Below are 13,539 nucleotides of genomic sequence, written 5' to 3'. Positions count from 1 at the left end.
AACCGGTCTGGAAACTGGTTTAAAGGGGGGTCATTCATACTTGCACCAATTGCCTCCAGCGTGATTTGCATGGGGGGGGGGGACTGGTGCTTTTGAATGCGAGGCATTTACTGCTTCTTTTCAAAAGCACTTTTTTGAGGGAGCATCCAGTGGGAACGTGCTGTTGATCCCATTCAGAGCATCCCACTGCCAGCTGAATTCTTCCTCCTCTTCCTTCCTTCTCCCTCTCCTTTTCTCCTGCCACCACTGCTCTTCCTCCTCTTCCTCTTCCTCTTCCTCCTCCTCTTCCTCTCCCCCGCATCTGCCACATCCTCCTTTCTCCTTCTCCCTATTCTTCCTCCACCATCCTGCCATGATCAAATTTCTAGTTGCATTTTATCCCTATTGCTGTTCCCCCGAGTGTAAACAACAATAGGGATAAAATGCCACAGAGAGATTCAGGAATGCATTATTTTTGGAACGCCACAAATGGGTTAGAGAAAAGAGACGAAAGCCATTCTGATGCTAAATCTGCATTGTAGCCTTTATTTGAACAAGGAACATTGGAAAATCACAAATCCATTCAAAAGACACTCAAAAAGGACATTTATATCATGAGAACTTGGGCTCCGTAGGCCCTATATCTATCATGCATGTGCCAAATAGAAAATTCAGAGGGTAGACCAGAATCATATGCATGTATGTGTCTAATGGTGATTTTCAACTTGTCTTGGAAAAAGTTTGCAGTTTCTCAAAATGGTCCCTTGGGCTCCTTGCAAAAAGAACAGAGAAGAGCTAACGGCTCCCAGAGGAATTGAACTGCAGAAGAACATTGGATATACATACATACATACATACATACATATATGGGTGTGTTGCCTCTGCATCTAGCAATAGTGAGATCCAATAGGAATGGGGACATTTGTTCCCAAGACTTCTCTATAAAATGCTGTGGCTTCTCCACAAATAAGTCTATGGCCACATTCATACAGAAGAATAAGTTAGGATTCCACGGTTATAAAAATTCTATAATATGTCATTATATTTAATGGGACTTGAGCATCCACGGAGTCTGCTATCCACGGGGGATCTTGGAACCAAACCCCAGCGTATAACAAGGGTCCACTGTATTGTGATGTGATGTCAAATTAGAATCCAAAATTACGAACATTGTTAGTTGCTGGATATCAAATTTTTCACAAGCCGCAAAGATCACAAAATTGTAATAAAATAAAATCTTGAAATATGTGTGCATGTGCAGGCACGCTTTTTTTTAAAGGACAATAAACACTACTAGGCATCAGTGGCTTTTTTTTTTTAAAGGACTCACACTGCTTTCCCTCTGCTTCCTAAATTAGTCCCAAATCCTAGCACCATTTATACCATACATAACAACATTTGGGACAGCCAGAGGTGCCAATATCTTCCCCTGTTGTTGCTTGATTTATTTTTATGTCCACATAAGCCTTGACTACAGTAAGGCCAATTTATAACTCTCTCACCTGCACTTACAGTCGGACTCATCATTCACATATTAGAAGGCTACAAAAAAAGTCTTTGGAGATGGCTGGGCCTGGCTGTAAATTAAAAGATCTGAGACCTGGTGTCTGTCTTTTATTCCTTAAAAAAAATATTGATTGGGTAACGGAAAGATAGATTGACTTCTCTTCTTGTCTGTTGCTTATCTTAGAAAAAGAAAAAATCTTCAGGGTATTCTTAAAGACGGAGACAGAGTTCACCTATAAATAAATAAACCAATCTGCAGACCTTCCAGATTCCAGAGTGTGGCCTGGTGAAGTGTGTGTGTGTGTGTGTGTTTGGGAAGTGGTTTGCACATGCATATGCTTAATAACGAAGTTCTCTGTTCATTGTAAAAATAACATGCCAGGGAAGATACATCCTCCATGAGCTCGAGTATCCTTTTGTGGGCAAACAAAGCACCCTCCTTTTACCTCCCCAGATAAAACATCTAGAATGCTGTAAATTCCTCCAGAGCTTGGAAGAGTTAGTTTTTGTATTATAACTTCCAGAATGTTCCATCTGGCCTGTCTACTGTTCTGGATGGAGGTTTCTGGGAGTGGTAATCTCAAAAAGTAACACCCCCAATATATGGATTCTGTACTGTTCTTCTATACCTTGCAGGCTCAATTGTTTGAGATGCAAGATCAACTTAGAGTAGATCATTCATGTGGAAACAAGGCCTTGTCATTGAAGAATAAAATCAACATCTCACTAGAAAAGAAACAGTGAGATTAACTTTCATACAATCAGGAGTCAACTTGAAGCCTTGTCAAAACAAGGACATGTGCACAATCAATACAACCTTTGGGCTGAGTTTGGTCCTGTAAACCAATATGCTTAGGATTTCAGTCTCAACCATTATTAATGCTCTATTACAATGTTTCTTAAACTTTTATTTACTAGGGACTGCTTTTAAATATCTTTTTTAAAACCATGGCCTACCAAGACACAACTCAAAATTTAAAAGCAAAATAATAATAATAATGATAATGATAATAATAATAATAATAATAATATGAACCATTAGTGTTTTGGATTTCAGCTCCCAGAAACCCCCACAAGTTTAGTCAACAGACAGGAATGCTGGGAGTTGAAGTCCAAAATATCTGGTGAATCAAAGTTTGGGAATCACTGAATTACACCATCAGTTAAACCTCCTCTCAGAGGAACTGGAAGGGGAGGGAAGATTTTTCTTCTGCTTCTTCTTGCCAGTTAGTGGCTGGAACAGATTGAACAACAATAGGCAGGTCCAGCCTTTGCCTTGACTCCTGTCAGATGGCTGCTCTGCTGTAGGGAGGAGGTTGGCTGAGCAGCCTTCAAGCCTTCATGGACCACCTGTGAGGACATCATGGCCCCCTGCAGGTCCATTGACCACAAGTTAAGAATTACTGGTCTATTACATCTTTAAAATGCTACTGTATCCAGCATAATAATAATTAATAATTTGTTTTATTTATATACCGCTATTCCAAAGATCATAGCACTGAATGAAGGAATGAGAAAGAGCCTGTTCATTTCTGGCACCCTGGCTGCGGAGTTCCTATGGGAGGCTTGGCTGGCCCAACCTGAGCTCTCTTCCCACCAACAAGCAAAGACCTTTTTATTTAAATGAGCTTTTGACACTTACATTGTTCTTCAGGAAAGGCTTCTAATGGATAGTGCTATTATTTTTATTCAGATGGGTCCTTGTCAAATATCGGTTGCTTAGGCTAGGTTTTTAATAGAAGGGGCTGTAGTCATCTGTTGTTCTAAATGCTTTTCATTTTTTTTTCATTTTTCATTTAAAATGTTTTTCATTTTTTGAGCTGTTCTTATATTAATTTTTAAAAATTGTGATTATTAATTTTAGCTATATTCGGTTTCAGTCAATGCACCTTGAGTCTCCCAGTGTGAGAAACATGGGACAAACTTTTTTTTTTCAACAGGGGTGAACCAGACTACAATTCTACAGTAATATTTTAAACAGGAATGAAATTACTTTGGTTTCTGGTTTAACAAGTAAAATTTTACAGCTATGTTTGATGTCATTTTAAAAGAGTATTTAGAAGTTATTTTCCCAAGTATTAGGCCACTTTCTTAGTGATCCTAAATCACCCCCAAAAGAAGATAGAAAAAAGTTAATGACAAAACAGGTAATGTAACAAATCATAGTGTTTACTTTTTGTAACATGTCCTGCAACACATTATTTAATAGATTCTTTTTTAAAAGTAACTTCCCAAGGTCTGCAAACTGAGATTAATTTTCCAACACCAAAAACTGAAAAAGTGGGACTCACCTCGACAAATATGAAGCATGGGATGATGGAGTAACTTCGCTGTGTGTTGTTTCCCAAAGCCATTTCTCATCACACCTCTTGAGGTTAAGCGTGCCCAAAGTTGTTCAAGGCTGACAAGAAGAAAAACCAGAAGCATTTAAGTGACAAGAGGTTGGAAACGAACCACTGATTGTTGCCAGGAGATTTATACCTGCATTGCAGAAAGGTGCTGCAGCCTTTTGGAAAACTGGTATAAAGAGGCAAGGTTCTCAGACTTTGCATATATGTGGATATAGGAAAGTACAGTGGACCCTTGTTATATGCTGGGGTTTGGTTTCAAGATTCCCTGTAGATAATAAAATCCGTGTATGCTCATGTCCCATTAAATATAATGGCATAGCGAAATGGTGTCCCTTATAAAAAATGGAAAATCAAGGTTTGATATTTGAAATTTATACTTTTTTTGAACATTTTCAAACCATGTATGCTTGAATCCATGTATAAGAAGGGACAACTGTATCTCATACTGAGGGGTATAGCTAGCAGGGTGGTGGTGATAAATGAGGGCATTTCTTCCACTCAGCAAAAATTCTGGCCTTGCACAAGAAATTTTTCATTAGTCCCCAAATTTCTAGCATTGCAGAATGGGAGACAATTGAAATTGGTCACACCTACAACTCTTAGATTTCCTTGTTTGGATTCCCTTGGTAACTTTGCCTGCCCATTTTCTCTGCATGCTTAATCGGTATTTTTTTTTTCAATCATCAACTGAATAAATTACTGCAATATTGCATATTTGGGGGATGAAGGAAAAATTCATGGAGGGGGCAGAATTCTTAGTATTGGCTCAGTGCCTTCGTTTTGCATCCCCTGTAGCTACATCCTTCTTCATACTAACTGAGGCTGCTGGCTCACATCCTCAGAGCTGTCTTTCTTGGCTGGGATACTAGTTCTCTAGGTTGGTTGGTTTGACCTCCATTAACTGAGATCAGGTCCCTAGCCTGAAGTTCTGAATTGAGGTCACCTGAATATAATGCACTTGGGCAACATAGGCAAATGAATGTTTTCATTCGGTGAGATGCAATATTTGTAAAATGCATTATTAAATAGGCCCCCCCACCTCCTCCAGGGAATGACTATGCATTCAGACAGACAAGCACAATTCAGTGAGATCAAGTGTTCCTGCTCTGGATAGATAAGCTGGTGGGGGAGATTTTGGGCTGGCCAGGTCACCCTGGCCTCCCCAACTGCTTCTCATGGCTATGGGTCTGCCTGGAATTATTTGAAATGGAGATGACAGGGAATGAACCTGAAGAATGAAGCTTACCAACAGTGTCTCATGGCTTTTATGTCAGTGGAACAGTAAAACAAATCCAGTTTTTGGCCTTGAGGTTAAAAGAGGCCTCCAAGGTACTGAACAATCCACATTGCCTTCATTGGGATCTCTCCAGAACAAATGAACTACAGCACATCAGAAACAACATCTGATACAAGTTATATGTCTGTGACTCTACCATTATCAGTTTTCTTCTCATGTATGGTTTTAAAACATCCTTTGCCTGTGGAGCTTCATAAGCTTGCATTATGTATTTTGTGCATTTTGGTTGGCTAAAAAGCTATTGCTTTTTTGTGGATTTTGTTGTACTGAACAATCTATATAAACATTCATTTCAAGACCATTTTTATTACCACTTTATAACTATTGAGTAGATACCCTTCTTGTAAACTGCTCTGCTCACCTTTAGAGGCTTGGCTAAGAATGTAGAGATAAGGAACATGTGCTACTCCAAATGCTGCTGGATTGCATCTCCCATCAGCCCTAGCCAGTACAGTCAATGGTGAGTGAAGGTGGAGGTAGCAGTACAATAACAACTGGAAGGCCACACATTTCAGAGATGGAAGAAACAACCTCCACCGTATTTTAAAATACTAGAAAGGGTTTGCTACCCAGTCTAACCACCATTAGCTTAGAATAACCAATGGCTAAAAGTGCAAGTCAGTATTATATATTTGTACTTCCAGAAAATTATGCCCATCGTTTCATTTCTTAGCAGGATGGCCAATTAACCTTTGTCCAAAAGGAGAGAATACATGTAAACAATGTATGGACGTAAACAAAAATAATGATGTGAACAAAGAGACAAGATTTGCATAAATTTACAAATGCTAATTTAGTGCTATGAAGACAAATTCACAAATGATTAGGGTGATTCACATCATGAGCAGGAAACCTTTGGTCTGCAGATATTTTGGACTACAATTCCCACAATCCTTTTCTATTATCCATGGTGGCTAGGGCTTTGTGAGCTGAAGGCTAAAGCACCTGGAGGGCCAAAAGTTCCCCACCCCTGATTAAACTGCAGTATATCAAACCATATTCCAGTATATTTTGACCAGACAACCTGTGTGCCTGTGCTAAGTGTTGATGAGTTCTTCTCTTGTGAGATGATTCTTTATCAGTGCAGGCAATATGGATTCTTCAGCACTTTGGACAGCTCTTTTAACATTCAGTTTAAAACTTGGGCCAGTTTAACTATCTCACTGACATGGTGCACTGTTGGTAGGCTTCAATCCTCAGGTTCATTCTCTGTCATCTCTATTTCAAAGAATGCCAGGCAGGCCCATAGCCATGAGGAGCAGTTGGCAAGGCCATGGATACCTGGGCAGCCCAAAGTCTTGCCCTGCCAGTTTATCTCCTCAAAGCAGGAACACTTGATCTTGCTGATCTGCACTGGTCTGTCTGTATGCATATTCCTTCCGTGGAGACTTGGACTGGCCAGCCTTTCAAATAAGGGACTGTCCTGTAGAAATCAGAGCTCATTTTTCTTTGCTAAATGTGAACAAATGTCAAATACCATCGTCCCTCCATATCCTATGATACTTTATCCACAGATTCAAGCACCCATTGGCTTGAAAATATTAAAATATATATAAAAATTCTAAAAAGCAAATCTTGATTTTCCCATTTTATATAAAGGACACCACTTTATTATCCATTGCATTTAATGAGACTTGAACATCCACAGATTTTGGTATCCACAAGTCCTGGAACCAAGCCCCAGCAAATACCAAGGGCCCACTGTATCAACTAGTAGTGGTTTGAAGTTTGGATTAGGACTCCAGGAGACGAGGGTTTGAATACCTTCTCAGCCATGGAAATGCCATGAATAAATCTTGCAAAGAAAACCCTAGGATAGGATCACCATAAGTCAGTTAAGACACACAGCAGCGGTGACAACTGGTGATGGTACTAAGGTGAGAGGATCTTTGCAGCAGCTCAGACCTGTTTGTTTAAGAAACACAAGCACTGACATATTACAAGGCCTAGCTCACTTTACCCATTTGAGTAGGAAAAGAGCAGCAGGGGGAAATCTTTGTACAGTGGTTTGCCTTAGCTGTTTAAATAAGGCAATGCAGACAGAGAATGCAGCAACTGTGAATTCATTAGCATGAGGTAGCTCCAATCTTGCCTAATTTATCCCATGTACAGCTCCTGAAAGCCCTTGAAGCACAAAGGAGGAGGTGGAGGTTACATGCTATGCTCTCTTGGGAAAACAGACAGTGCTGTGGAATTCACATGAGGTGAATTGGAAATTAACTACAAAGGCAGTTAAGAAAGGAATGCCACAAAAGCAAACCTCTCACCCTGAAAAGCATGTATTTCCTTGGGGAGCTAGTGGTGGGACAGTGGTGTTTAAGCAGTTGAAGAGTCCTGGTCCCAAAGGAAATTTTAATGAGAGGAGATGAGCAATGGGTTACTGCTCAGATCAGTAATTTCTTTCTATTCTTGGGTCAGCGCTAAGGCATTATGGGAAATTTATGATAGCTATTGACAAAAAAAGCAGCCTGACTCACTTTCGCTTCCCTTCATACTAGAAATATGTTGTTGTTTTTTAAAAAAATCTTGTGATATCATAATCTTTCCAGTCTAATTTTCCCTGTACCTGCAAACAGCAACCAACATAAACAGGCATAAACAGATTTGTGCCTCATGCTTGCAAAAGACAATTTCTTCCTATACACTTTTTCATACAAGGAGAGGAGAGACAGCTTGCTTGTTTTACTGGCAGCCAGATGTTTCCCCTTACCTTCATATTTGCCCATAAAGAACTACTATGCTGCTGCAGACATAAACTACAGACAGTCCTAGAAGATTTTAGATGTCTGATTTTTAAGATGAGATTATCAAAACTGCATTCTCTCTGTGTATGTCCCTGTCATGGTGTATATATTAATAGTTAATTCTTTATCTTTTATTGTAGAAAAATCATTTTTAGAAGGCTAGTACTACTTGATAGAATTTGAAGATTACACACACACAGAGAGAGAAATTCACAATATTAAGCCTAATTGACTGGCAACCAGAAGACATTGTGGTCCAAAGCCAGGAACATTGTGAAGGAAGAATGTAAAATGACACTATCTGCAGCCAAAAAAGAAAGAAATGTTTCATTGGATGAAAATCTGCGAGGAATTAAGGACAGATGACAAGGGAACAAAAATAGGGTCAGACCCCTGAATGCAACTGTTCAATGACTTGTGTGCAGGGACAGAGAGAACTACTATAACAAGAAAAACAGAAAATATAGATGATGACAAAAAAGGAAGAACAAAAGACTTCTTCCACAAGATCTGAAAAATCAAAGGGAAATTTAAATCAAAAGTGGGGTTGTTCTACAACCTGCATGATAAAGAAGAAAGAAAAAGACATTGGAAATAATACACCGAGAACTATGCAAAAGAGATGAAAGGATGGCAGGTTCATTCAAGGAAGAATCATCTGAGCATGAACCCAAAATTTCTGAAAGTGATGTGGAAGCTCCCCTCAAAGTGCTTGGGAAAAATATATCACCTCAAACAGATGGTGTATCAATAGAGCTGTTTCAAGCCATCGAGATGGAATCCACCCAAATTCTAACTAAAATCTGTCAACAAATAACAAAACAATGGCTCACAGAATAGAATTGCTTTTTCATGACCTACATGATCATGTTTTTCACCATCTACACACTGAAAGGCTTTGCTATAATTATAAAACACAGGCTGATTTCCCCCCTCAAATTCTTTGGTGCACTCCATTATCCAAAGTATGGCCTGAAATAGATGGGCCAAATAGAGTAGCTTTTGGCCACTTCAGGGGCATGGTGTTTACCTGGCGCATGCCACCGACATGGCCTGAAGCCATTTCAAGGCTGCCTAAGGCAACCTGAAGCTGCTGGCAAAAGGAGTGGTAAAAAAACTGCTCCTGCTGGCGGCCTGTTTGGGGCTGTGGCAGCAGCATGCTTCAGGAGTAGTCTGTTTAGTTGCCACAGTCCTGGGCTGATCAGGCCTTGTTTGCGGCTGGAGCAGCCAAAGGCAGCTACTAGCTGCTAGTCCACTTCGCCCCTAAGTTTGTAATATGATCCCTAGTGTCTCTTCCTTTCCTGAACTGAGCTTAGATATTTGGGATTTCTCAACCCATATATGGTAAAAGTCATTATTATACAATTTTGAGCATCACTTTGCTTTCATGGTATATTAATGTAATGGTCCTGTAGTTATTGCAATCCCTGGTGTTTCTCTTTCTTGGAGAATGGAATGAATACTGAGTATTTTCAATCTGGGGGGCAATTTTCTACTCCTAGGATCCTCCAGGGGTCATACAGACAGCCAAAATTACCACCTCCCCCCAAAGTGGATGGAATCCCAGTTCTATTTTTTAAAACTGGACAATTTTTTAAAAACGCTAAACCATGTATGTGGATGGGGTATGTGTGCAATCTATTTAAATATGTATCGTCAGTTCTGGGATCTACTGGGTTTCCAGGAGTGGCAATTTATGTTCTTTTATTCAGTTAGAAAAAAAGCTGGTCTAGAAGTATGGAAGGTCGTAAGGCAATAAAAACAGTCAGGGAACAAATTCTGCCAAGAAAACCATATTAATAGGTTCACATCAGGGTTGTCATAAGTCAGAAATGATTAGAAGCTATACAACAACAAAAGACCCGGGCAGATGGTATAACCAGCACTACTACAGCCAGACAATGACACTCAGGCATTATTTTTTTCAGGTTCAGATAACTATGCCATATGGGGTATTTAGTAAGCTGTGTTACCATTTGTCTAAGCATAGCTCAGTAAACTAAGTTGGCAGATTCCAGAAGTTGGAAAACTTATTTTTTGGACTATAATCCCTTATATATCCCAATTAACCCTGCCAGCAAGGGCACTAGGAACCTTCTAAGCTCTTCTGTGTTCCACATCCACCTCTATTCTTGTACGTATAAATATGTTTGATAAAGATAAATACAAGTAGCAGAAATTCCTTCCTGCCCTGCCATAGAAATGAAATTATGGAAAATAAGATTCACTTGCTAAAACTACTGCATTCAAGACAGCACTACCAGAAAAATGCTGGCAGCTTCATCTGCCTGTTGTGGGATATCCAGCCATCACCCTTTTTTATTTTGTGTATAACAACCTGTACAGAGGCACAGATTCATTTTGCAAGGATGTTAAGAGATTGCAAGAGCACAAACACAGCAGCGTTGTGTGAAAACTCCATGCTCAAAACTGCATGGGTAAAATGATTACATTGCAAGTGGCTATTGAAGGGCAATAAACAGTGCTTGGTAGACAGAAACCAAATTGCTGGAAGACATCAGGGAAATCTTTTCTCCAAACATGACAGATATAAGGCTGTAATCCTATAACCGCTTATCTGGGACTAAGCTCCTTTGAACTTGATGGACTTATGTTTGAGGAAATGTGTCTAGGATTGCACTGGAAGAAGCTGACAAAAGACAAATTACTTTGAGCTATCATTTAATGGAAGTGCTTGTGCATGTTTGTATGGAAGGTGGAGGTTGTGCTTGGCTTCTATCCATGCACCTGAACATCACCTTCAATTAGCAGTGCCGGCAGGTTTCTTTCATACAAAACGAAAATGGAAGTATTAAATTAGCTACTCCTAATTAGCCAAAGTGATTTTTTTTGTATCAAAGGCAATTTGCAGTATGCTGGTGGTAACAGCACTTACTAATAAAGGGTTCATTTGTAGGGGATGAGAGCCCTGAGGTGCACACATGATAGGCAGGATGGATTTGAATAAACTATAGGGGCCAGAATGTCTTCACAGTAGGACTGGCACTTCATTACCTGGCCCTGTTCCTGTTCTTAAGACAGCTGCCTGATACAGAGACTTTTAGCAAGGTGACATTTCCCCACCACTTCTTTTTCTATGTCAGGCAAGGCTGCGCCTGCTATATTTCTCCAATTCAGCCTGCTATTGAAAGAAGATGAGCAGAACCATTGAACAAGGTGTTAGGTTTGTGAATAATTCCATCACCACTCCTCACCTCCCACAAAACCAGGTATTGCACAAACCTGAATGCAATCCCCATATTATGTTCATATTGTTATATTAATAATTTTATTTAAAAAGAGCATTATTTGGACAGATCTCTGAAGCCAATAAAAGGTTGTTTGGGTTTGTTCAAAGGGTCAGTGGGTTGTAGTGTTGCAGAGAACCTTGTAGCTAGTGAAGGAAATGTGGGATAAACACAAGGATGTAGCTAAGGGAGGGAGCAAAAGGAAATGTGAGCACAACAAATGTCAGTTCTAGATGTGAATCATTTTTAATGTCTCACTCTCTGCAATGCTAGAAATATGGGAAGTGAAGAAAAATTATATTTGCAGAGGCAGAATTATTTGTGAGGGAGGCGATTTGGTCATTCCTGTGGCTAACTGCTGCTGCTGGGTTCATTTGAGAAGACGTGTTTTAATCCATGAAGGGTCATAGTAAATAAATAAATGGCTTATTCTTAAAGGTGCCACAACACTTGCTTCCCCCCTGAGTTCCCTTTTAAAAATTATGAAACAGAATATAACACAGCCAACACTGGTAAAATTACTATCATTTTGCTATAGATATCACAGAGCTAGAATAGTGAGAGAATCATATGATCTCCTCAAATGTGCAGTGGGGACAGGCTGGTTCTGCCTGTCCATGCTGCACATTGGAGGAGCTACCCCTGGTCTCAGGACCTAAAGAGGCCATTCCAAAACTAAGAGGATGTCAAGATGTATGCCTAATTTTTATAGCCTTCCTCTGGTACCTTTCAGTGACAAGCTATTTAGAGACACCATCCTTAACCAATTGTCAAATTTGCCCAGATACAGTATAGTGTAGGGAAAAAAGAGAGAATTCCTACCCAGTCCTAAAGCAATCAGCTAGGCTCAAACTGCAGAGGGCAGGAGGGTGGGTCATGAAGCAAAGATGCTGGTCTCTCTTCCTGGAGGTCCTCAAAGCCCCCCCCCCCCCCCCCCCCCCCCCCCCCCGCCAGTGTGTGAGTCCAGCAATGTACAAATGGTGAGATCCTACCTCACCTACTTAGTTATGAATGTGTAACTAGGTAACACCTCCTGGTCTGACCCCCAAACCTACTTTAACAGCCAACAGCCACACCAAATGATGGGTTTGTTCTGGAGGTGATCAGGACACAGCAGGATGACATTTCCAGCCTCCTGCCACCAACAAGGCTGTGACAATCAGAAGCAAGGCACATGTCAACATTCTTTTTGCAGTCTTGTTCACTAATGGGAGGAGGCTGGAAGTGTCATCCTGCTGCACCTCAACTGCCAGCAGAAGAGACCTCCATTGCTTGGTATGACCACTGGCTGTTAAGGTAGGTTGGGAGAGATATTTATGATTGTGGCAATAGTGCCACAATCATGCATATAAAGTATTAGTGAATACAGAGTAGATAGGGACACATAAGTCTAAGTTATAAATCTGTGTAGAAGGCCACATCTTTTTCATGCCTGCTCCACTTCATCATTCTAGACAAGTTGCTTTTTAAAAAAAAAACTTTTTATTTAAAAATGTCATGGAAATTGTGGTTAGTTTAGCATCACCTCTTTCTTGTGGGAATAAAAGGAAGAGGAAATTTGAAATCCTGAAATTGTGTTGTCATATGGAATCTGTTCTCAGACTGAGAAGACGTGGCTACCTGTTAAACCAAAGCCTGTTGGACAACATATGAAACCAAGTGGCATTTCAAATGCAATCATTTGGCATGAGAGCTGACTGTTCAAAATAAGAAAGGTTAAAAAACAACAACACCCAACCCAAACCCTTCCTGAACATACACAAGCTTTTGAGCATGCCTGGGAGAGCTCTTCCTAGTCTGACTAATGTGAGCAACAGAGGAACAAGGTTATTCTTACACCTGAATAATCCATACAGGAGGACAAGATGCTATTTACCTCTGTTGCTATGGGAACACAACATCAGTTAATATTTTCATCCAATTCTGGGTCCCTCCTGTTCTTTGCATATGCCATACTGTACAGTACAATACAGCTCATTGTTAGATATCCAATACACTGACACACTACTACTCTACCATTTTAAAAAATTATTTTAAATTTGCTCTTCCACTTTTTCTCCTGATGAGGAACCATTAGATGCATATAACACAATGGAGAACCTGCAGTCCATCATAATATAGGGGGAGACAACTTTTTGTAACCTGATGCTCCTCAGATGCATTAGGCTACAACACCCACATGTTAGATGAAAGCAACACATCTAGAGGCAAACAGATCGGGGAAGGTTGGAGAAACACACTTGCACCTTTTGTGGCTCCCATAAACAGGTTATGTAGTTCTTATTCACCTACAGAAGACTGCAGGCATTTGCAATCCATAGTTCTTTGCTATTCTTACTCCCTCAGCCCTCCCTTTTATCTGTTTTTTTTCCTATTTAGGGTCAGCCCAAAGCATACTCTTGCCTGAGGCAAAC

The 13,539-nt window shown here is 40.2% G+C and overlaps 1 protein-coding gene across 1 annotated transcript in view; it reads right to left on the bottom strand.

Annotated features, from left to right (window-relative positions):
- The window catches only part of PLPPR1 (phospholipid phosphatase related 1), a 95,607-nt gene that overhangs the window by 62,234 nt on the left and 19,834 nt on the right, over positions 1-13,539 (bottom strand). The window contains exon 2 of the mRNA XM_042455910.1: positions 3,777-3,886. Coding sequence (XP_042311844.1) covers positions 3,777-3,839 — 63 coding nt within the window. The 5' untranslated portion in view covers positions 3,840-3,886. The remainder of the gene's footprint in view (positions 1-3,776; positions 3,887-13,539) is intronic.

This window comes from Sceloporus undulatus, chromosome 2 (assembly GCF_019175285.1).
Source record: "Sceloporus undulatus isolate JIND9_A2432 ecotype Alabama chromosome 2, SceUnd_v1.1, whole genome shotgun sequence".
In the NCBI taxonomy this organism is placed as follows: Eukaryota; Metazoa; Chordata; class Lepidosauria; order Squamata; family Phrynosomatidae; genus Sceloporus; species Sceloporus undulatus.
Note: the sequence above shows the minus strand (reverse complement) of the source record. Positions and strands in the feature narration are given on the sequence as shown.